The sequence below is a fragment of the Netta rufina genome (genome assembly GCF_964035555.1).
Source record: "Netta rufina genome assembly, chromosome: 1".
NCBI lineage: Eukaryota > Metazoa > Chordata > Aves > Anseriformes > Anatidae > Netta > Netta rufina.
The window spans coordinates 115,290,709-115,315,330 of NC_140123.1; the positions used below are offsets into that span (position 1 = coordinate 115,290,709).

Below are 24,622 nucleotides of genomic sequence, written 5' to 3' on the forward strand. Positions count from 1 at the left end.
CAGTGATGTGTTAATGCAGGTAGTCATCAATGTAACATGTTTTATTGAGGATCTTCCATTTTCATGTACCATTACATAAAGAGTATGCCTTGTAGATAGTGTAAGAGAAAAAAATGCAAAAATGTTCTGCGGGATGATATTGCATCTTGCTGGCTATTCATGTTGCATCTGACAGTTCTGGGGCTGTAAGTAAAACACAAATCTTCTTAAGATTTTGCTAAAACTGATGTGGATTCCTATAAAGAAGTTAATTTCTAGTTTGATTTATTTGAAATCATTTCTTTTTAACGATTTTTAAGTTTATAATCTTACTAGGAACTACGTAGATGACCTTAATAAACTTAACTAACAAACTAGAGAAATAAGCGATTGGAATTCCACAAGACCATTAAAGCTAATTGTGTTTTGTCATGTCTGTTCCAGGAAAATTTGAATAAGCTGATGACTAACCTAAAATCTACAGCCCCTCACTTTGTACGATGCATTATCCCCAATGAATCCAAAACACCAGGTAAGAAAAGCACAGCTGTCTTAAAATTTTAGTATACTCAAACACTGTCATTCCGGTACTTACAAGCCTCCAGAACATATTTCTGTATGACCTGTGTTATTCACTTTTTCCCATGGTGTTGCCCTCTGAGATGACACCTCCCATTTTTCATTTCCCACTGTGAAATGAAGATTAAGCCATATGGAAACATTCTCTTTTGTTTTTCCCCCGTAGGTGAAATGGATGCTTTCCTTGTCTTGCACCAGCTCCGGTGTAATGGTGTCCTGGAAGGTATCCGCATTTGCCGTAAGGGTTTCCCAAACAGGGTGCTTTACGCAGACTTTAAACAAAGGTAATGACAGAGCTGTGTTGTCTCCTGTCCTTATCCTATCAGCCAAAATAAGCAAAGCATGTCCTGTTATTTTTATTTGAGGTATTTTATTTGATTCAAGTTTATTTTCTATCTAGTTTGCTTGAACATAGAAGGCAGAATTCTGCTTTTGCCTGGTGCCTGTAGATGAAAAGTAGGAAATTAGTCTAGGTCATTTTTTTGCCAGTCCTATTCATTGCTTATCTGTTGTTAACAGGTACCGCATTCTGAATCCGGGTGCGATCCCAGAGGATAAGTTTGTCGATAGCAGAAAAGCTGCTGAAAAACTGCTGGCATCTTTAGATATTGACCATAACCAATATCGTTTTGGACACACCAAGGTAACCAGAAAAGATTATCAATTAATATTTAGAGAGAAAGGATGGATCTGATTGTCAGAATAGAATATTATGCAATCTCTGGTGGTGCCAGTTAATGAAAAATTGATAATACAAGAAACCAGCAATATGGCAGCAAACCTATAATAACTTTTAAGGTATGCTAGGGAAATTTTATTTCTCCAGCTTAAGCTCCCACAAACAGCAACACAGCAAGCAAACAGAAGAGCAGCTGATGCTCCATGCCTATCAATATAACAGTAGTTTATTATAGCATAGATAAGCTCAAGCATATATGGACTGCAAGATCAGCTACAGCTTTTTAAATGAAGCCATTTGCAATTATGACATAATCCCATTCAGCAGAGACCTGAGAACTGGGAGTTGAGGTTCAGCTGACCTGCTTTGAACCTGCTATATTCAACAGATACTGTGTAGGATGATGAAAAAGTGGTTTGGCCTATTCAAAACTGGGGAGATGAGAGCCAGTTTTAAAGCAGTTGTGGAACTGTGCAATGCAGTTCCTGATGCAGGTAGTATTTAGCCCTCTATTTTCTTTTGCTTTATAAATGTGCCAATATAGTTACCATTCTTCTGAACAATTAAAACAAAGTCTGTGTAATTGTTGGTGTACTCTGGAAAAAATACATTCACTATGGTCAAATGTCATCTGTGCATGTACCAGGTGTTCTTCAAGGCTGGTCTGTTGGGCCATCTAGAAGAAATGAGGGATGAGAGACTTGCAAAGATCTTAACGATGATCCAAGCAAGGGCACGTGGCAGACTGATGCGTATTGAGTTCCAGAAGATAGTGGAGCGCAGGTATGAAGTCACCCCTTTCAATCTTAGCATATAATAGTCATTGCCATTTAAATATACGTTGAGTGGAGGCCTTTTTACAGTTCCTAAAGCTATAGCTAGTCCTGAATTAAAGGTTTAACTTACGTGTCTGATAACAATAATAACGACTGTATATTGCTGCCCGCAGCTCTGACAAAAATCAGATTTGGAAAATTTTTCACATCTCTGAAAATCAAGAACTGTGGAGAAAGTATCTTGCATATGTTAGGACCTGGAATAAGTTCCCAGTATTACTGGGAGCAAAGCCATAAAACTAACTGGGAATTGTGTGTGTGTGGGGGGGGGGGGGGGGGAGGGGAGGAATTATAATTTTCTCAATTCAGGATAACCATTAGGGGATTGTGTTTTCTTCCTAAAACAGGGATGCCCTTCTTGTAATTCAGTGGAATATCCGTGCATTTATGGCTGTAAAGAATTGGCCCTGGATGAAGCTTTTCTTTAAGATTAAACCTCTTCTGAAGTCTGCAGAAACTGAAAAAGAGATGGCCAATATGAAGGAAGAGTTCTTGAAACTGAAGGAGGCTCTGGAAAAATCTGAAGCCAGGAGAAAAGAACTTGAAGAAAAGCAAGTCTCTTTAGTTCAGGAAAAAAATGACTTGCTTCTACAGCTCCAAGCTGTGAGTAGGGATGTATATTTGTATGTTCATTAGATGTACTTTCAAGTTCAAAAGCTTACAGACCAGTGTGTTAGTGTGATTCAACTAAAATAAGTTGTTGGTCTTGTCAGAGTCTTGCCAAAAATTTAGAGCAGATAGAAACTGCTCTGTAACATTGGGTCAGTCTCTGTGAATACAGAGTAGGTGATAACTGAGGCAATGACCACTTGTCCTCTTCCTTTCTCACCAGGAGCAAGACACTCTGGCAGATGCTGAGGAACGATGCGACTTGTTGATTAAATCCAAGATTCAGCTGGAGGCCAAAGTCAAAGAGCTGACGGAGCGGGTTGAGGATGAGGAAGAGATGAATTCTGAGCTGACTTCCAAGAAGAGAAAATTGGAAGATGAGTGCTCTGAGCTCAAGAAAGATATTGATGATCTTGAAATAACTCTTGCAAAAGTGGAGAAAGAGAAACATGCAACTGAAAATAAGGTACCTTTAGAACTTTGTCATGTTTTCAGAAGAGGTCAGGCAAGGATAACCTTTTTCACAAGAGCTACCGGTATACTTGACAACTTTACACTGCCTGTTACAAAGGCCACACTAAAGGGCCAATATATACAGAGCCATTCAGACTTATGAGGGAAAAAGTGTTAAGTCTGAGCCTTAGTTTCTCTTCTTCAGAAGTGGGTTTTGCTCCAACACTGCTAAAGAATTACGTCTAGTTTTGGTGTGTTTAAGCAAACAATTTTCTGCTGAAACCATGAGTTCTTCCAGCTCTTCCTCTGAGGGCCTGTAAAACTCATCTCTTAATTCTCCCAGAAAGAACCAGGAGCTGGATTTTGTCACAGTGAGAGTGACACTGAAAAAAAAACAACTGAATGTATTTGAAATAAAAATGTCCATAACAAGAATTGGCACATACTGGCTCCCTTGATGACAATTTCATTCAAAACCCCACAAGGAGTCAGGGGAAGACATCCCTTTCTTCCCACTGTCTTCCTCCATACAAATTCAGTATAGACAGTCATCTGAGCCTGGTTGTGATAATCCCTTGCTTAAGAGTCTTATAAATTAACCGTCCTCTCTTCCACAGGTCAAAAATCTGACAGAGGAAATGGCAACTCTTGATGAGAACATCAGCAAACTTACTAAGGAGAAGAAGTCTTTGCAGGAAGCTCACCAGCAAGTTCTGGATGACCTACAAGCAGAGGAGGACAAAGTCAACACACTGAGCAAAGCTAAAGTGAAACTGGAACAGCAAGTGGATGATGTAAGCTGGCTCTGCCTTCACTTTTCTGAAGGCTTGTTTTGTCTACCACTTAACAATTTTCATGTGTCTGAAATGTCACAGAGCTTTGCAATGTATTCCTGTTCTTTCAGAAACAATCAAGGATTTATAAATGCAGTCCTTGTTGCACCTTGCAAAAAGTAAAATTACAGCAACACTATAGATACTTTACTGTGTAGCCACACCTCTGAAAGGAATACAGTAGAAGGGAAAATCCACACTCAGTGTGCATTTGCATTGTAACTGGCATGCAGTCAAGCAGAGCTTTGCTACCAAGAGAACTATAATGCTCACACAAACGTAAAGCATGGACTAATCCTTACACTATGTTTATTTATCCCATATGTCTACTGGCTGCTAGAAACCAAGAAAACATAAGATCAGATGCTTATACTTAAGTACTTCTGATTCAACTATTGCTAGAGCTCTGCACAAAGATGGGTTTAGCATGCAAATGACTGTTGGAAACAATCTGTGTTGAATATATTTAATAAGTGACATTGTACCTAAAGCTTGAGGGCTCACTTGAACAAGAGAAGAAGGTGAGGATGGATCTGGAAAGGGCAAAACGCAAACTAGAAGGGGATTTGAAGCTGACCCAAGAGAGTGTCATGGACTTGGAGAATGATAAGTTGCAGATGGAAGAAAAGCTGAAGAAGTAAGAGACTATTTCTTTTATACAAAGTAAAGCAACACAGTTACTACTGCCATTTAGAGACTTCGGGTGTGTCATTCTGCTCTGATGGTGGCTAAATAGAATTTCCATGACAGAGAGTGTATAACCAAGGAGGGAGGGGAATATCATTGTTACTCGCATACAGTATGCCTGAAACATTATAGATGATTACCCTTATCATCATATTAGCAGATAAAACTGAAGGAAGCCTCTAGAAAGTTGTCCATTCTAAGTAACTATGACAGTACTGTTGAAAGACCTGGCTTGGTTAGGGATATTTTTTTCATTGAGTAAGAAAATAATACTACTTTGTATGACCAAAAGAACAAGAAATGTAATTTCACAAGTTATTGCAGAGTCTTGACTTGGAAACAACTGCTCAGAGAAGGATGTGTTTTCATGCACATGGCAATACATGATTGTTTTCATTTTTAGATGCATTAGGAGTTTTATTGAACAACTCTAAAAATTGCATAAGCCTAACTTTATTTGAATTATGGGGAAAACTGTCACAGTAGGATTTTCCTTTCCTTGGCAGGAAAGAATTTGAAATGAGCCAGCTGAATTCCAAGATAGAAGATGAGCAAGCTATAGTAATGCAGCTGCAGAAGAAGATCAAGGAGCTTCAGGTCAGTGTGGTTCTTTCTCATCTATCTTAGGATGAGTCTCTCCAAGGCCAGGCTGGATGAGGCCCTGGGCAACCTGGTCTACTGGAAGGTGTCCCTGCCTGTGGCAAGGGGTTGAAACTAGGTGATCTTTACGGTCCTTGCCAACCCAAACCATTCAGCGAGTCTGTGATTTTTATGCCTTACTGAAATGCTTTGCAGAGATTTTCACAGCAAGCTGCAGCTCAGCTTTGAGACAGCAAGTGCTGTAACTCTGTAGCAGCCCATATTAATACCTTTTCCCCTTACAATGCTCTCTCCATAGTGGTTCTTTCCCAGTATCAGGACTTATGACTACAGAATGCTAGTGGTTTCAGGATAGACAGAAAGGTTTTGGTAATGTGTTTTAAGCTCTGAACAGTGAACCTGAGGATGGTTGTGAGGATGCTGTGGAGGATTCAGCAGTGAATAGCCATGGATTTGAAATTTAGGATAAGGGCTCAAATGCTCAGAAAATTTTCAACAGAAATTAGAAGGCCAAAGGCAACCAGCACAGTCCAAATTAAATGTCTTGACCCAAAATATCAGTTCTGATGTTTTATAAATAAAGAACATTCAGGTAACTTGAATGTGATTCATATGTTCATCAAAACAACTGTTTTTTGATAAAGATTACCCCCAATGAGTACTCATTATACATGCAGTTTGGCTCACTGCTATATTCAAAATCCTCACTCTTACAGTGGAAGTAAAGAGAACTCTTACACTCCCCTTCAACTGCAATTAATTGCTATTCCTCCCTCCTACTATAAAAAAAACTCACACTGCTGTACTTGACCTAACTGTAAAGTACATGACAGAATACAAGGTCAGTGTACTTCAGTATCTTGAACTAAAGCTTGTATAGCAAACTGTAGAGCTTGTAGAGCAATCTACTATGAGAAAGATGTAACTCATCATCCCTACTCTAGCTCAAGATCCAATTTATTGGCACAACTTGGGAAGTCCTTAACTGCTCTGCTTGCATCTCTGTTGTGAAGCGTGGGCTGTCAGAAGGCTTAAGTATTTGCAAGGTGCCTCAAGTTTCCCTGATAGGAATCATCATGGAGGGTAACCCAAAGGCACTCCTGTCTTTTTGATAGGCTCGTATAGAAGAACTGGAAGAGGAATTGGAAGCAGAGAGAGCTGCTCGAGCCAAGGTGGAAAAGCAGAGATCAGATTTGGCCCGAGAACTGGAGGAATTAAGTGAGCGACTTGAGGAGGCTGGGGGAGCCACTGCTGCCCAGCTGGAGATGAACAAGAAACGTGAGGCTGAGTTCCTGAAGCTGCGTCGGGACCTTGAGGAGGCCACGCTGCATTATGAAGCCACGGCTGCCACTCTGAGGAAGAAGCATGCAGACAGTGTGGCTGAGATGGGGGAACAACTGGACAACCTCCAGCGGGTCAAGCAGAAACTGGAAAAGGAGAAAAGTGAGCTGAAGATGGAGGTGGATGATCTGTCATCCAACATGGAGCAGATGGTGAAGGGAAAAGTAAGCATCTTGAGGCTTTTCAAACCTACAGTGGTCATGCGTAGCCAAGGCTGGTCTGAAGGTTTCCTAGGACACCTGGTAGGACTGGGGTGTTTCACAAAGTGGTTTCTTGCGATATGGTGGTGCATGTGTGCATAGTATCACACTTTCCTCAGCTGGTGGTATAACCCTCCTTACCTTAGAGATGAGACAGCAATTGAGAGGACCTGTCTAATATATAGTGCATCCCCCATCCCAGACATATTGGTTAATCATATATTTCAGAGCACAAAACTGTATCACTTTAATTGTGCTCCACCAGGCTGATGATAACTGGTGTGATGCCATCCAAGGTTAGATTCCCATCCCAAGCACAGTACCCCCAGATCCTGTTCCTGGCTCACTGTTTTGAGTCATGTTAACAAGGAGCATAAAACAAAAGCTTTGTGACAGTTCTCTATTTTGACCTTCTATGGATGAGTTCCCATTTTGCTTCCTGAGCTCGGTAGCTTTCAGGGCACTCTAAAGAGTCCTTTCCGTGCAACTGAAAAAAAGAGATTTCATTATTCTGAGTGTTAGAAGGCTGTCATCAGCCTCAATTTATGATAAATGGCAATTAAATAGAATCAGTAAAGCAGTTTTCATTGGAGGTGATATTCCCATCTAGCAATTATGATGAGGCTTATGACTGAACTTCATAGGCATGTGATTGCTTTTGAAGGTCTTGCAAAGTCTTTTTACTCTGGTGCATTATTTCAGAATGCAGTTAAGGGAAAATGAATGTGGTATGGTCTGGTGGGGAGACCCCTGACTGGGGCTGCAGACACAGGGCTCCTATTTCCTGCTTTGCTGCTGTCCTCCAAGATGCCAAAGCAGGTCTTCCTCTTTCAGTTCCAGTGTCCCTGTCTTCAAAACAGTGGCAAGACTTTGATCTGTTTTATTGAAGAGCTTTAAGAGATACTTATGAGAAGTTCGCTAAGAACAAGGGATGTCATTTGTCCCTCTGTAACCTTTGCTGTTCATGAACTGTATCTTGAAAAACATTAACTACACATGCATGATGATGAGCAGGATCATTTCTTCTTGGTCACTCTTATATCTGAGCCAAATCCCAAATTCTTTATTCAAGCCTTAACCTCTGCCTTATCGCTCCTTGTATGCTGCTGCTGAAAGTGATATTTGGGTCTTTGTTATCTGACATTTCTCTGAAAGGGATGCATACACACACACACACAGATTTGGAAGGCTACAGCTTCCAAATAGTTACTTGGAAGCTACAGCTTTGCGTGTCTTTTCTCCTGCTTCCTGCTTTCTCCTGCTTAGGCAAATGCAGAAAAACTTTGTCGCACTTATGAAGATCATCTGAATGAGACAAAAACTAAGCTGGATGAAATGACTCGCCTCATGAACGACCTCACTACTCAGAAGGCAAAGCTCCAGAGTGAGAATGGTATGTGTGGCACATGAGTGTTCAGCCCAGATACTGGGATTCAGTATATCAGGTGGCTACATTAGAGAGGAGTATTGTGCAGTAGCACTTGTACTGGAACTGGTTGGATTAGGACTGCTGAATGGAGCTGTAGCTTTGTATCTTCCAATTTTCCTGTCTTCAGTATTTGCATAAGCTTGATAGAAGAGACCCTGCCTTGGACTGGCTTTTAAAACTAAGCTATAACTGTAGGTACCAGCATGCTGTGCTACCACCTCATGAGCTGAAATGGATATGTTGGCTAAATATCCAGTTTCATAAACAATGACATGTGCATCTATCCTGCAAAGCTAGAGGGAAGATGAGGAAGTTGGTGCACTGTTGTTGTCTGTGTGGATACTGCCTTCCTCAGCATAACCTCAGGCATTGCAACCTAAAAGATACTTGGATCCACTCAGACATATCCTCCAAGTGTGTGCTATGTTTTTAACTAGAGAACCATTTAATCTCATCATCCTCATCAGTTATCACTGTTCTGCTATATTAACTTTCCATGTATTTTCAAAGACACATGTATTTCATTTTCTGTCAGTTATCTCGTTAGTTCTATGTACTCCTATAAGGCTGCAATTTCCACCCTGTAATGGTGCCCTTCTCGTGATAAATAGTTTTCCTTATGTATCCCCCTGTTCTGTATGCTGGCAGTTGTGAGGATATTAGGATACTTTGGAGCCAACTGAAAAGCAGTCTGCAGAAAAGCAAAATAGTGAAGAAAATATGTAAACAAAACCAGCTACAATTGCATGTGAAAGTAAGAATCAATCTAGCCTGATCCATGAGATGAACTAACAATCATGAATCAAAGTAATGACACTACAAATAATAACTATTAAAAAAAAAAAAAAAGAAAAAAGAGAGAGAGAGAAGAAAGTGAAGTATCTTGGTGGTTACAAGTTCGAAAGACACTTCACAAAAGGTTAGCCACAATCATTGTTAGTTCTTTTCCTCTGCAGAATTGGACAAGTCAGACTTTGATTTTTGGCTCTGGCTAGGAGTGTGTCACTTCCTGTTTTTACCCTTTCTTGGTCAAATTCTGTGACAGGTGAATTTGTAAGACAGCTTGAAGAGAAGGAGTCACTGATAAGTCAGCTGTCCCGGGGAAAAACATCATTTACCCAGCAGATTGAAGAACTTAGGAGACAGCTAGAAGAGGAAACTAAGGTAATGCTTTGATGTTGTCCCATTCATTGAGTTGGAAAGGGAAAAACTACTTGTGTTTGTTTGTACCCTGGATAAAAGCTGAAATGACACATAGGAGTGAGAATACTTCCTGGTAATTTTAAGGATATATGTTCCTGCCCCTGACACAAGTAAGTCAAAGGAGAAGAGTTTTGGAAAATATCTGGTGCCCATAACTGGCAAATGAAACTTATCTAATAGTATACCCAAAATCTTAAATCTTGCATCTTAAAAATTTTTCTGTTTCTCCAGAGGTATCCTCCGTTTTGATGGTTTGCCCAGAATGTCATCAGTAGGGATGACCTCAAGTATTTCTTGACTTGACTTGATCAGGACTGTCAAGGCCAGAGGCAAAGAAGAAACAGACTTCTGTCTCCATTTGAATTTCTAGAGTATGTTTATTTGGGTTTTTCAGTAGGTACCCGTCCAATGCTTTGACCTTTCTATTTCTGCAGTCCAAAAATGCCCTGGCTCATGCCCTGCAAGCAGCCAGGCATGACTGTGATCTCTTGCGGGAGCAGTATGAGGAGGAGCAAGAAGCCAAGGCGGAGCTGCAGCGGGCTCTCTCTAAGGGAAATGCAGAAGTGGCACAGTGGAGAACAAAGTATGAGACTGATGCCATACAGAGAACTGAGGAGCTGGAAGATGCCAAGTAAGTGGGTACTATGGGTTTCATCTGCCCCTCAGCTGGGAGGACTGTAGCATCTGCATGTCTCCAACATGCAGGATCTTCCCCCACTTCCAGTACATTTTCTCCATGTGGCATCTTTGTTGTATTCTTTTGGGGACCCTTCCTTTATTTCCAGGACCTCTTCTTGCTGCTGTGACTACCAAACCCTATTTTCCCAGTCTAGTCTATGAACAAAAGCCCCAAGGCATGAACCAATCCTTATCAGTGGTCATCTCTTTTAGTTATAGAATTCATTATGTGAAACTTCGACTTAGACCAGGTTTTATCAAAATTTACAATCAGCACTTACTGGTTACAGCTAGCAAATAATGGCAGGCTTCTGTTTGAGAGGTCAAAAGTTCAATTTCAAACATTCACACACATATACACGCATGCACAAAATTATCTGCCACTTCTCAGCATTCACAATTTAGATGCTATTCTTTGCCTGTCATAGACCCTTCTCTCTAGAGGCTTGATTTCTATTTATTTTTCCTTCACACTTTCCTTTTGGAAACTGAATTACTGAGATGCTGATTTGGCATCAGTTTTTTTCTGGATAGCATGGCAGTGGTTACTCAGTCATTTTACTGTCTCTCCCCACCTGGCAGGAAGAAACTTGCTGCCCGCCTGCAAGAAGCTGAGGAAGCAATTGAGGCTGCCAATGCCAAGTGCTCTTCTCTGGAAAAGACAAAGCACAGGCTGCAGAATGAGCTGGAAGACATGATGATCGACCTGGAAAAGGCCAATTCAGCAGCTGCCTCCCTGGACAAGAAGCAGCGTGGGTTTGACAAGATCATCAATGACTGGAAGCAAAAGTACGAAGAGTCACAGGCTGAGCTGGAGGCTTCTCAAAAGGAGGCCCGTAGCCTCAGCACCGAGCTCTTCAAGCTGAAGAATGCCTATGAAGAGACACTGGACCACCTGGAGACACTGAAACGGGAAAACAAGAATCTCCAAGGTAGGTTTCATTCAGGCCCCATGCCTGGTGTGAGTGCCACAGCAGGGAGGACAGTTGTAGGGAAAGGCATTTCTCACGTCCTTGGGAATAGCTTTCAGGTGTGTTTAAAGATACTGACTGATGCTGGCAACAGGGGGGTTTAAGTGTAGAAAATGGTGTGGCCGGAGGACTGATTAGGTCTGTGTAATCTAATGTTGCCTACAGTTTTGTTTAGAATGATAATCCTCATTACAAAGGAGAAGAAATGCTCTTAAAAGTCTGTAGCTTTTTACTGACAGTACAATCCACACTTGATAAACCAATGGAGAACTTCACGTCACTGAAAGAAAATTTCTAGTTGTCCCCAGTGCTTTTCTCATCATTCCTATCAGTGTGAGGGGCAGGGGAAGTGAGCCCACCACTGGCAGAGGTGCCAGTCTCAGGAACAAGAAAGATAGCAAAGGTGCAACAGATGAAGCCTAGATAGCTCCTAGAGCAGAGCACGATGTTGCTAGCCTGCCAATCACAGATAAAACTAAACCACTTCAAAAAGCATTTATGACAAAGTCTGTGCCTTCAAGTAAATTGGGTAAAAACAGCTGCTGTAAAAGGAAGCTGAACCCAAGATGTCTGATGTACAGATGAGCCTTTGAAGTAGTAGTCTGAGGCACAGATCCTGTATTCTCACTCCCTGAGTTGCGTTATGTCTGGGACACGCAGACTGAAAATAAATGCCTCCGACCTTTTTCTTGTTTCAGAGGAGATTTCTGATCTGACCAACCAGATTAGTGAAGGAAACAAGAGCCTTCACGAAATAGAAAAAATCAAGAAACAGGTTGAACAAGAAAAGTCAGAAGTTCAGCTGGCTCTGGAAGAAGCAGAGGTAAGGAAAGAGAGCTCAAAGCAAGAGGAAAGGGTGCCTTTGTCATGAAACTCCTTCCTTTTTGATTCTGTCAGCAACACTGTGAATGTGTTGATAGCAAGTATAACTTCCTTGCACCCAGTTCCCCTGGGATTTCCTAGCCATAGCTTTCAAAAGTGACTGGTGACTTTTGGAGATTTCACCTCTAAGATCATCAAATGGAGGCCATGTCAAAGGAGGTGTGTTGTAGGTTTTTGTGTGGTTGTTTTTTCTTTTCTTTCAGAAAGCTCAGATATCCTCTGCCCATGTTCTGACAGTCTAGCATGGAATATTCCAGTCTTTCAGGAAATAGAAATTGCTGGGAACCATGGCTTTACAATGTTTTATCAGATACTTCTAGTGTCTAGATTTCAATCAGCAAATTCACCACTTCCCGTCTTTGAGCATAAGAAAACAAACCTCCTGATAACTTGAAATACTCTAAGGTCTTAGTGTGTTAGATACTGCTGCCTGCAGAAACAAAAAACAAAACAAAACAAACAAAACAAAACAAAAAACAAACAAACAAACAAACAAATAAACAAAAACAGAAGTGGTACCAGGCTCAGATATGAGATGAAAACAGGCCGTCTAGAAAATCTTTGTCTCCCACAGGAGTTTGATAGACACTTAACATCACTGTGTTCATTTATATAGTGACAAGTATGCATGTACCAAGAGGGACACCCCATCCCTGTTTCCAGAAACAAACCAACAACATGGAACAGGCCGGCTGACGATCCTGACGATTCACTTAGAAAGACGGGTTGTCAGGTTTTTTGGAAGTTTGGTGCATGGCAGAGCTAGGAAGGGGTGTAGGTGTTGCTGGCTAGAAGCAACACAGCACAGGATTGTTAGTGAGGGCTGCATTTCATTTGAATTGTTCTCTGCATAGCGTATGCTAAAGTAAACATCATGCGGTGACAGGGATCTGTTAATACCTCAAATATCGTGCAACTTCTTTTGTCTGTTACAGGACGCTTTACAGTTTGCAGGGATTTCACAGCCAACCAAGCAGGTCTGGTGATAAGAGCAGAGGAAATAGCACATCTCGCTTCCACAGCTCTGAGATGTGAAGAGTGATTACATGCTCTGTCACTGAGCTTTTCTCACACCAAAGAATACATCCAGTTCTTGGGGGATCTCAGGGGCATACTTTACTTTCCTGAACCGTGTGGAATGGCTTCCTAAAGCTCAGTGAAATTATTGGCTAATGAAAGTAAAGTGATGATGTATCTTATTTTAATTGTGAAAGCAATGGCGTAATGCTGACTTCCTCCCTCCCTTGTGAGTTTGAGTTTCTGGCAGTCACCACTGGTAATGTGGTACTTCTGTGTGCTGTTAACGTGGGGTGGTTCCTTGGCATGAAACCTGCATCTGAGTGACCTGCAGCTGCTGCACGGTGTCCACGGATTAGCAAGGATTTTGAACAGCTTTGCCATCAGAAACCCCATTCTGTTTCCATCATCTCTTAAGGGAAACACAGCTAAGCCAGTGCAATTTTACCCTTCTGAGAGCATTTCCAAAATATGTGGTGTTCCTTCTGCTTTCCTTCCCTGTTTGAGAGCAGCACTGAGTTGCAATGGCAAGACCTGGGAGTCTGAGGCCCTGTTAGATAACTGCAGGCTGCTCTCAGTGCAGTTTTTGACCTCCATACATGAGAGATGATGTAAGAACAAAGATGTTGGGATAAACCTGCCTTGTTCCACAGCTTCCTTCATGTTAACTGGAGAAAGGGGACAGATTAGTTTTGTATTTTCATACAGAGCTGATGTCTGCTATTTCTTTCCTTAAAGTCATTTGGCATAACAAGATTGTATACCTGGGAGGCTTTCAACACTCTATGATTTGGAGAAGTCCTTATGAGCTGGAAGGAGTGTGGACCCCTTCAACTTTCCAACACCAGTCTGGCTTTAGCCTCTCCTTATTGCTTGCAAGCCCATGAATTTCCAGAGAGTGTCTGTATTGGGGTGCCAGGGGAATGCATTTGTTGATATCAAAACCATACAGGCAAGGCATAATGTATCTTTTTGTGAGCCATGGACTATTTGACAATTTGTACTCTGAGGAGCTTGCTGCTCAATTTTCCAGCTGCCAGCTTGCATTAGAAGGCAGATAAATGTGTTGTTTTGCTCATGTCCTTGCTTAGAGAGAGGGGCAGGGAAGGAATTGTGCTACTGGGAGCAGTGAGAAAAGCATGAAGGGATCATTGGTGCAATTGCAAGCTCTTGGTGTTTTCTGTTTCAGGGAGCTTTGGAACATGAAGAAAGTAAGACCCTTCGTTTTCAGCTTGAACTTTCTCAGCTTAAGGCTGATTTTGAAAGGAAACTTACAGAAAAGGATGAAGAAATGGAAAATATGAGGTACCGTGTAGAGACAAATAATTTTTAAATTATTATTTTTAAGGGGAAAATCTCAAAAGGTCAGAAATATTCTCAAGACCCAAGCCAGTCAAACAAAACACAGGTAAACACACCAGCAAAAGCTGATACTCACTATCAGGAACGAAGGCAGCTCTGGTTATTTGCCACAGGGTAATCCTACTACCTTTCTTTACTTTACTAGTCCTACCTACTACCTCTCCTTGCTTCAGATATTCCTGTCAGTCCAGGTTCTGCCAGTGTACACGTAAGCCCGTCAGACACATCACAAAGCAACCAGTAAACAGCTGGCTGGCACAGCCAAAGTCATGGACACGACCATGAGCGGCAAACCCTACATGTTTACAGCATGGAGCCAAGCACGTCTAGCTAGTCTGCTGCCTCCTTCCCATCCCCTAGGATGAGTGCCTCCCAAGGGGGGAACCACAGGCAAAATCAGTGGTGCTCAAACTGGTGTTGGCTAAAGGCAATCTTTACCTCTGCATTCAGTCAATTTATGCAGTCATGGCTACACCGATTGTGGGAGGATGTGAGGAGCTTGCAGTTACCTGTACATCATTTGGGTAACCCCTGAGACTTGCAGAGGTACAGGAAGTGTCAATATAGAAGGAAAGGAGTTTGCAGGTGAAAGGGATGAACAGGAAAAACGGAAAGCAATTAGATGGCAGAGGGATGATGTCTTTTGTCGCTCCCCTCCTCCCTGCAGCACAAACTCTAGTCTGCAGAGTTACACTGATCCTGGGTCAGATTTTTAGCAATGTGTGTGCAGTCCTTCAGGAAACTCTGGTCTTGAACCACTTCGTGCTGTAGTGTTATTAGTCCAAGAAGCACATCATTATTTACTAGAAGTGTAAAGGCCAGGGAAAGGGGAGGCCAAAGGTCCACTTTGGCTAGAACAGATACAAGCATTAACATGTTAATTGCTTCAGAAAAACAAACAAGATTTTGGTGCTATTTTCTGATGTCCTGCAGATGTCTGGATTACAGAAATCCCAACAGGCTATTCTAATTAGTGTTTCTGCCTCAGCCGCATGCATGTTTTGCTTCTAGACTGCTTAGAGTGCTCAGCAGGCAAGCTGTGGTGTCTCCTGGGAATGCAGGGCACAGTTCAGTGTCTTGCCTAAGCAATAACACCCTCAAGGTTTTCCTTGTTGACTTGGTGATTTCCCAGAAATCCTATGCGATCAGAAAAGCTCAGCTGGCAGTGAGAAGAAAATTCACTGTGTGAGTCATATTTGGTGTTTTGAGTTTCTTTCTGGTTGCAGGAAGGCAAAACCTGTACTACTGGACTCAGAGCCTAGAATTGCAGGGGTTTTTTTTGTTGTTGTTGTTTTCTAAGCCTCTCTGTTGAGATTGTTAGAGGAAAATAATGCACCTGTCTCTATTTTGCCATCTCTTACATAGACAGTAAATGGCCTTTCACATGGGGAGCAGCCTGTTAATTACAGTGGGCTCAATCTCTTCTAATTGTAGATATCTGTAATGCAGATTTCTATTCTTGCAATACTCCTGTCATAATTGAGCATAAGAAATGTACGTTTCAACGTCTACTTTAAGATGTGACAAATTGGATCTTGCCAGTGTCATTTACTATATACAGGGTGCCTAGAATGATTGGCTTGAACATAGCTACCTACCAGCAGTTTGATTAATTTCATTCCATAATGCCTTCATAAAGAGGCCGAGATGTAAAGTAACCAAGTAAATGATTTGGTAAATACCTTGGTAAGTGACAGCTAAGCTTGAAATGCTTCTTGCTAGGTTCAAAGCTGTACTTGCTTGAGCTCACGAGAGCTTTAAGGGAAATCCTTGCTGTAATATTGCCAAAGGAAATGAGGGAGATTAATATTATAGGTTATTGCAGATCAGGAGTTAGCTGAGGGTGTGAAACACAGCAGACAGGGAGACAGCAATGAGGCACTAGAAACCCATGCTATGTATGTCATTCAGGAACGTACTGCTGATTCTAGCAACAAGACACTTGTTGAAGTACTGTTGCATGTAGTTCTGTGTTCCTTCCCAGAGATTAATGGACTTCCCAGAGTCCATTCACTCTAAATGACCCTTCTACATTATTCCAATACCAGGAGAAATCAGCAACGCGCCATAGATTCACTGCAGTCCACCCTTGATTCTGAAGCCCGGAGCAGAAACGAGGCCATTCGGCTGAAGAAGAAGATGGAAGGGGACCTCAATGAAATGGAAATCCAGCTCAGCCATGCCAACAGGCATGCTGCAGAAGCAACAAAGTCAACACGTGTCCTGCAAACACAAATAAAGGTACTCTGAGAGCTCTCAGTCCCAGGCTGGGTTTCATAGCACACAGCAAAACAGTGATGGTGATTAAGAGAAGCTACTCTCAGGGACATGCGGGAAAAGCCCTTAGTGATCACTTCTGACACGAGAGAACACTGAACTGTGGATCTCTTCCAAGACTTGCATACAAGTGGGATGAGATCCAGGTGTAAAACCCCTGCTGGCTATAGTTTCCCGTTGGGGCAGAAAGTTACAGCATGAGGTACTGAAAATCTGATTTCCATGTGAGCTTGCAAAGCCTTTAAAAGTGGAGAGTGTGTTAGTTAGCCAGAGTACAGATTGTGTGTATATATTCTGCTTTCTAATGTGCTTCGACGTAAGTAATTTTTGTTGTTGTAGTTTAAAGAGCCTTGCTAAGAGACCTTTCAAGTCATCGCCTGCCTCATCTCTCTCCCATGCTACGAAGCTGGTTCTGCCTTGGGCAGAAGCACTAGTTCTGACAGATTGCAGATCAGGTTTTTCCCTCTTTGCATCACATACCACAAAAGCTATTCAGATTACGGTCTGGAGGAAGCCTTTCTCGAATAAAGAAGCACTGAACTTCTAGAGGTGGCCCTCTCATGTAAGCACAGTGGCTCAAAATGCATTTGGACTGGTAAAAACCTGTCTGCTTTGTTATAGGAACTTCAGGTGCAGCTGGATGACTCAGGGCATGTGAATGAAGACCTGAAGGAACAGCTGGCAGTCTCTGACAGGAGGAACAATCTTCTCCAGTCGGAGCTGGATGAGCTGAGGGCTTTGCTGGACCAGACTGAACGGGCAAGGAAGCTGGCAGAGCATGAGCTGCTGGAAGCCACCGAACGTGTGAACCTGCTGCATACTCAGGTTGGCTTTTTCTGGGTTAAACAGCCTTGCCTGTTAAGCACTGACGCTGTTTGTCCATTGCTGTCATAAGGCAGACACACTCCTTGCCCACCTTCAAGGTAGAAAATGGTAGAGGAAATAAGTCACTCTGCAGGAATGCCACCTCGTTACTGTCAGGTTAGCTGGAACTGATGACTCAACCAACTGCATTAAATGGTTCACAGAAAATATAAGGATGGGAGATAACAAGAATAAATTTTATTTCTTACTTTCTTTGGTGCTGTAAAAACCCAGCTTCCCGCTTTCATTAGGCTGTGGCTGGGATAGGGAAGTATTTCTTTGAAAAGCAGCAGTGTTTGCACAAGGTGCTGTTATTACTTAGCAAAGCAAACTTCAATGCCTCAAGATCACTAGGTGCATTGTGCACAGCAGCAAAGCGTGCCCTACCACATCAGGTCTTCGTTAAGAGAGCCCTTTGGACTTGGTCACAATGGGCACCGCTGTTTTTACAGGGTTGTGGAGGCAAATGTCCTGAGTCACCAGCACTTTTGCTGCAAAACCCAATCTTCTCTTCACCAAACAACCAACATTCAGAAGGAGATGAAAATGAGCTACAGGCTGGCAATATTTTGTAATATTCAGCACGTGTGATACTTCAACAGTCTGACGTGGGACTTTTGTTTTAATCACCTTATTGACTAACTGATAATGGATCATTACTTTTCCAAGATGAACTGCTTTATTCATGCTTCTGTATCAGTCTCTTGATTATTATTTTACCAGAACTGAAATCTGAATATTTACGTTATTGAAAGTATTTGTAATATTTCCTCAGTCTGAAGCTAAGCGACATAGTAAAGGCCAACCCTTAACCCATACGTGGACCTCCCTCCCTAAATATTGCTCTGTGTAATCCAGGGGCTGCAAAAATCATTAAGCCTTTGTGTGCTATGGTATTTAGAAAAGTTATGTCTCAAATAATCATTTTTCCTAATTTTCCACTGTTTCTTTTGTGAAAAACATTATAAAGAACACAAGCCTAATCAATCAGAAGAAGAAGCTGGAAGGTGACATTTCCCAGATGCAGAATGAAGTGGAGGAATCAATCCAGGAGTGCCGAAATGCAGAGGAAAAAGCTAAGAAAGCAATCACAGATGTAAGTAGCCTCATTCCTTGCTCAGTTTGTTTCAGTACCACACTGTCTTAGGACAACCCAGCATTTCCGAAGCACCTGTTACAAACCTGATATATCTGAAGTGCTCCACAGTTACCTGGAGGCAGCTGATGAAACTACAAAAGTAAACAGACTAGAGGTTAAGAGAAAGGAAATACTTCTGTTTGATCTTTTTTTATTCTTACTTTCCCTGAGAATGCAGATTCCACTGATCCCCAAAGTCTCAGGTCACGTCACCTTTGAATTGGGTGGATTATATACCTGGACTATATATACTTATTATATATATTATATACCTATTATATATATTATATACTTCAGACAGAACGAGCACTAACAGGTCGCCAGGTGTGCATAGAATCTGCTGTGAGGAGTACAATTCCCAAATCCAAAATGAGGCATTCATTAGAAAAATATGAGGATGAAGTTCCCAAGAAGAGACAGTGAGTGCATTCTTCCTGTCAAGAAGATGACATTTTTGGACTAGTATAGTTTCTTTTCCCACAGACCTGGAGTAACAAGAGTTTGGCTGACATATCACATCATACCAGCAGACAGAGTAAAATCTAGAACTGGATGTTTCTGTGAGTTGTGTCTGGAGTGCCTGGATGAAGCTATTCTTGTACCGTGGTCTTCACTGCTTCTCAGCTGGCAGTACTGTTACTGCCTGCCAGAGAGAAGACACTGACTGTCCTTGATTCAGCTCCAGCCTGGACTGCAGTGCTTGCTGTCTTCTGATGGATGTTCAGTGATGGATACAAGAATCTGCAAATGGCTCTAGGAGGCAGGGACGCATGTCAGATCAGACATGAGCTAATTGGCACCCTTGTTACCAGTCTTAGAGAACGGTCAGGGAATATGTAAGATGCTGAAGCTGAGCTTCCTATCACAGCACAGACTGCAGAAATTGCTGTGCTGTTACAGCTGCTCAGGCAGCTCTTGTCTCTGGCTGTGCCAGGAAACTTGTCTGCCATTTTCTTTAATTCACTACCTTTCAGGAGTCCCAAATTCCAATATTAGACTTTAAATAAATTCTGGGTGAAATGCCTGCAGTGAGTGGCATAGGTTTACTTGTAGCTATTATAAATGAGGACATTGTGTAGCATGGATACAAGCAAGCAAAGACTTAAATCACAGTGTTAGAATATGGGGGGAAAAAGAAAAAGAAAAAAAAAAAAAAAAAAAAAAAAAACAAGCATTCTCTCTGTCCAGGAGAGATAAACATACACCATCTATTCTTGGCAGCATTAGGTATAGCCAGTGAGCCAAGTAGTGGATTATCCAACATGGATCTTCTATCACTATTTTCTGAGACATAATTCAGCAGACTGACAGAAGTGTTGTAAAGTTTGGTTGTTTTTTCAGGCAGCAATGATGGCTGAGGAGCTTAAAAAAGAGCAAGATACTAGTGCTCACTTAGAGAGAATGAAGAAGAACATGGAACAAACCATTAAAGATCTCCAGAAACGATTGGATGAGGCAGAACAAATAGCCCTGAAAGGTGGCAAGAAACAGATCCAGAAACTGGAATCCAGGGTAAGTTTGTGATCAAACTATGGACTGCTACCTCCTGCTTTACAGACTTGGGAGTGGGTGGGTGCCCTTGGGGTGCCTGGTAAGTTCAAAGGATGCAGGTAAGCAGCTCTTGGACACATCCTTCCCCTTCAAGATCCAGTTATAGTGAGCTGTGAGCTGTTGTAGCACAGTAGGTGACCAAGCCCTTGATTAAAAAAAAAAAAAAAAAAAAAAGGCAAGACATCTACAACTAGGAAAACCCTCTGCTTGGCCTTTGCATGTGTATATAGAGCATCTAGTTCTGAGTGGGGCCTTTGGCTGCTGGCACAGCTTAAATACATTTATGAAAAAATAGAATGAAAAGGCTACATTTTGATCTATTCCTCACATTGAGCACTATTAAGATGCTGAGGAAAATGAGTATGTCTTGAACTGTGAACTAAGTTACCCTCTGCTTTATATTTGTAGCATAATTGCAAGGTTTTTTCCTTTTTTGCAGGTTCGTGAACTGGAGAATGAACTTGAGACTGAACTCCGTCGCAATTCAGATGCCCAAAAAGGAGCCCGCAAGTTTGAGAGGCGCATCAAAGAGCTGACTTATCAGGTACGCCGAGGACTGTAGTAACCACCCTGGAAAGAAATGTTTTCTCCCTGTCCGGGACTGAATTTGTTTCAGTGTTTCAGTGAAGGATGAAGGAGGGCATTACCCAGAGCTTTCTCATTGCAGGAAGCTTTAGGGATGGGAGGAACATCTTCCTAGTGCTACCATCATCTTGCCTGACGAATTGTAACCAGTGTTAGGTTACTATTGCTGGGATTTGGACAGTTTCAGCACAGTACTAAATGGAGCAGGCTTACAGGACTATTCATACTGCAAGAGAAGGAAGAGCTCAGATGTCTCTCAGCTGTGCTGGTGTTGCTAAAAAGAGCCATAAGGAGTCAGTTAACTCTGGTGCATCACTCGGCATAGGGCTGCCCAGTCCCAGGGCTCTGTCACCTACTGCTGGGTGTAGTACTACTACTGCTGTAGTAGTCTCAGCCTCCTGCAGGCTTACTAACAGCTGCTGTTGCTGCTTGCCTTTTGAAAAGGTCTTCATCGCAGAGCACTGTTTCCCTTGCTTTCAACATGAATCCTGAGCAGATAATCGTAACCATCTGCTTTAGGATATTACTTAGCATCCTACATGTTGTCTTACTCTGACTTGTGTGTGCAGAGGTTGTTTTCTTAGAAGACAGTGCTGCAGCGCAGGCACACAGAATTAGCAGGTCCTTCTGTTTGTGGACTGTGACAGCTTAAACCTGGATTATTTTGCCAGAAATGCCTGCCCCCAACAAAAATTTAAAATATGCAAATTACACGTATTTTAGGCCTGCCCATTGGTCTGTTTCACTCAGTAATGACACTCTCTATAATGACAAGAGAGGTCCTCACCTGCCAAGCAAGGAACTCTGTGTGTACACGTGTGTGTGCATACATGTATATGTGTGTGTATGTATCTCAATATTTACATACAGATAAATAGGGAGGCTATTCTTAGTCCTCAGCAAGCAGGCCCTCACAAATCTTTAGCTTACAGATTTTTTTCTCATCTACACACAGGTTGATCACAATATGGCTGGTTCATATTTTAAACTACGCGTTTGTAAAATGATATATATGTCACCCATAACTAGTCGACAGATGCTTTTGTACACTATTAACCTAACTGATGGTGTTTTGGTACAGTCAGAAGAAGATAAGAAGAATCTGGCCCGGATGCAGGATCTGATTGATAAGCTACAACTAAAAGTGAAGAGCTACAAGCACCAAGCAGAGGAAGCTGTAAGTGACTATTTAGGCCTTTTTTCCTCTGAGAAATTCGTTACCCTATGACCACAATCTTTAATCGGCAAAAATTTTTAGTACAAGTACCGAATTTGTGTGTATTACTATTTGTATTTATACAAACTCTTTATTTATAAATGTATTTATATACATAGTATATAGCATTTGTGTTGATTACATTAAGGTATTCCATTTTATCTTAAGATTGGAGTGTAATTTGCAGGGGGTGGAGGGAAGGGGAGGAACAGGAAAGACCTTTTCTTCTGGCTAGTCCCCCAGGAGACACGTTGAAATCCTCCCCGTTCACTTGAAATGAAGAGTGCCACTGCAAACAACAAACCCTTAAACAAACAAAAACCCTCATCCCTCCAAGAGTCTAGTGGTTCCCATAGAAGTGTTGGTTATTCATGTTGAGCACTTCTGTCCTGCTTGAAATGGAAGGCTTTGCTTCACGTGGACTGGAGGAAATCGGCTGTACTATTTTCTCTCCCCAGGAAGCACAAGCCAATCTGTACCTTTCCAAGTACAGAAAACAGCAACATGATCTGGATGATGCTGAAGAAAGGGCTGAAATAGCTGAATCTCAAGTTAATAAGCTGAGGAGCAAGTCAAGAGATATTGGCATGAAAAAGGTATGGTTCTACCATATGGAGCAAATGTGACAGGTTAATCCACGGTGGCACATGCTCTGTATACAGGAAGATTTGTTGCATCTCCTCAAGTAATATGGACTAGAATAAATAGTTTTTTACTAATTTTTTTTTAGTTTCAGTCAACCCTTTGTTTTAATGTTACAGTAAATCTTTAGGACAGCAATTTGTTGCTTATACAAAATGAAATCTCTGTTCTCTCAATGGTGTCACTTAACCTCTCCGCTCAGCATCCAGAAGTTGCCAAACTGTCTTTTTATATGGGATATTTAAAAGCTCCATCTCTCTCTCTCTGTCTGATGTAGGTTTCTACCTATGGAATAAAGCCGGGGGATTACTGCACTAGCAGATTGCCAGATACTTTAAGAGTGCTCTTTCAAAAATTGTATTGAATTGAAGAGCTTGATGAAAATAGTAGTCATTAGTCACTTGGATGCTGGGAAGTAATTAGTAACTAGAAGTATATTTGTGGTGTTTTGCACTTGATCGGAATGGTAGTAGAGTAATACAGATGAACCTAAAAGGTGCCTAGGAACGTGGTCTGGAACTGAAAGCAAACCCTTGCTTGTCTATGCTTGCCTGATGGCAACCTCAGCAAGGAAGACTGGTGCTGCTATTTGTAGGAAAGACAGAAAGAGGAGCTGGGTCATTGCTTTATCTATTTCATTTACAAATGTAATGTAAACTCCCATACTTAATAGCAGGTAAGTTTAATGGGGGTACAGCTCCACAGTCAAGTGACATAAAAGAAACCTTTCTGTAATCATTTAGCTATTTCCATACCACTTGATCCCTTCTCTCTACTTTACCCACAATTCTGTGGGAGGAAATTTCTGCTTTTATATTGGACTAAAAAATCACCTCTAGTTGAAATTAATTCCTGTAGCTCCACCATCTACATTAAAACTAGATGAACATCTGGTCTCGCGCATTTGCACGTGATGGAAGCAGTACTGCAACTGAAACTCACATGAAGTTTTGTAGGCTTTAAGAGGAAAAATTTCCATGTTTTTCTTCAATTTTTTCCCACCTCCTCCTTCTCCCACCCAAAAAAACCTCCTAATTTCACAAAGACACGGACACTAAAATAGGTAAATCATGAGAGTCATTTATTGTACTTTGTAGACTGTAGTTCATTCCCTGTATTTTCCTAGCACCTTCTTCTGCCTCATAACTGCAGAAGTCATAGAGAAGTGGGCACTTGTTCAGATAACGAATGCTGTCCCAAAAATCAGCAAACAACAACTCCTTTAGGAAGAGAAAGGCATTGGAAAGACTTTTTTTTTTTTTTTTAATAGCGTAGCCCTAAAAATACCTTCTCTACTATGGCTATTCATGTTTGTGTATGTTCAAAAGTATGTTCATACTTTTGAAAGGATGTGTCATTCAGAGCAAACAACATCATGTATTGCAAGAGGGCTCTATAGAAATCCTCTGCTGTCAAAGGGATGATGCACATCTTAGCATAAGGACAAGAAGCCTGTCTTCTTAGCTGAAGCAAGACTCAAAATGACGGCTAAATTCAATATGGTACATCCATTTAGTGTTAGTGTATTTCAGACACAAGCTGGCAATGCTAGGAAGCAGAAGCGTTAGTTAACAGAAACTTCTGTCATTTACATGTAAACTTGAACTCTAAACCCCCCTGTAAAACTTGAACAGTTTTAAAGAGTTCAAATTCAACAATGTAATTTTAATTTCTAGCAGTTTAAATGTAACAGTTTAATTTTAACAGTTGTGTACTATCTCTCTCAATTGCATTTCAGGTTCATGAAGAGGAGTAAGTGCAGTCCAAGCTGACAAATATGAGAAGATGTTTCATATAATCAGGCATAACCAAAAGCAGGTGTATGGGGAAAAAAAAGAAAAAAGAAAAAGCACTTACAGAAATAAATGTCAAGTGAAAACCCAAAGAGACTCTGTAGTGGATTACATTCATTTCTATGTATTTCTGTTTTGTCAAGCCCCAGGGATCAATACAAGATTACACACTGCCAACAACCCACTTCATTATGTTGGAACAAATCCTAATTGGCAGA

At 41.5% G+C, this 24,622-nt stretch overlaps 1 protein-coding gene across 1 annotated transcript in view; it reads left to right on the forward strand.

Annotated features, from left to right (window-relative positions):
• Positions 1 to 24,367, forward strand: part of MYH15 (myosin heavy chain 15) — a gene marked incomplete at both ends in the record, with an annotated part of 45,700 nt that extends 21,333 nt beyond the window's left edge. The window contains 24 exons of the mRNA XM_084294069.1: positions 424 to 511; positions 725 to 842; positions 1,078 to 1,201; positions 1,884 to 2,020; positions 2,421 to 2,676; positions 2,906 to 3,148; positions 3,753 to 3,929; positions 4,460 to 4,605; positions 5,162 to 5,252; positions 6,371 to 6,760; positions 8,063 to 8,189; positions 9,271 to 9,389; positions 9,863 to 10,059; positions 10,689 to 11,038; positions 11,776 to 11,900; positions 14,166 to 14,281; positions 16,387 to 16,579; positions 17,237 to 17,440; positions 18,450 to 18,575; positions 19,959 to 20,129; positions 20,608 to 20,712; positions 21,835 to 21,930; positions 22,428 to 22,565; positions 24,350 to 24,367. Of these exons, the coding sequence (XP_084150195.1) occupies positions 424 to 511; positions 725 to 842; positions 1,078 to 1,201; positions 1,884 to 2,020; positions 2,421 to 2,676; positions 2,906 to 3,148; positions 3,753 to 3,929; positions 4,460 to 4,605; positions 5,162 to 5,252; positions 6,371 to 6,760; positions 8,063 to 8,189; positions 9,271 to 9,389; positions 9,863 to 10,059; positions 10,689 to 11,038; positions 11,776 to 11,900; positions 14,166 to 14,281; positions 16,387 to 16,579; positions 17,237 to 17,440; positions 18,450 to 18,575; positions 19,959 to 20,129; positions 20,608 to 20,712; positions 21,835 to 21,930; positions 22,428 to 22,565; positions 24,350 to 24,367 (3,855 nt within the window). The remainder of the gene's footprint in view (positions 1 to 423; positions 512 to 724; positions 843 to 1,077; positions 1,202 to 1,883; positions 2,021 to 2,420; positions 2,677 to 2,905; positions 3,149 to 3,752; positions 3,930 to 4,459; positions 4,606 to 5,161; positions 5,253 to 6,370; positions 6,761 to 8,062; positions 8,190 to 9,270; positions 9,390 to 9,862; positions 10,060 to 10,688; positions 11,039 to 11,775; positions 11,901 to 14,165; positions 14,282 to 16,386; positions 16,580 to 17,236; positions 17,441 to 18,449; positions 18,576 to 19,958; positions 20,130 to 20,607; positions 20,713 to 21,834; positions 21,931 to 22,427; positions 22,566 to 24,349) is intronic.
• Positions 24,368 to 24,622: the final 255 nt, after the last annotated feature.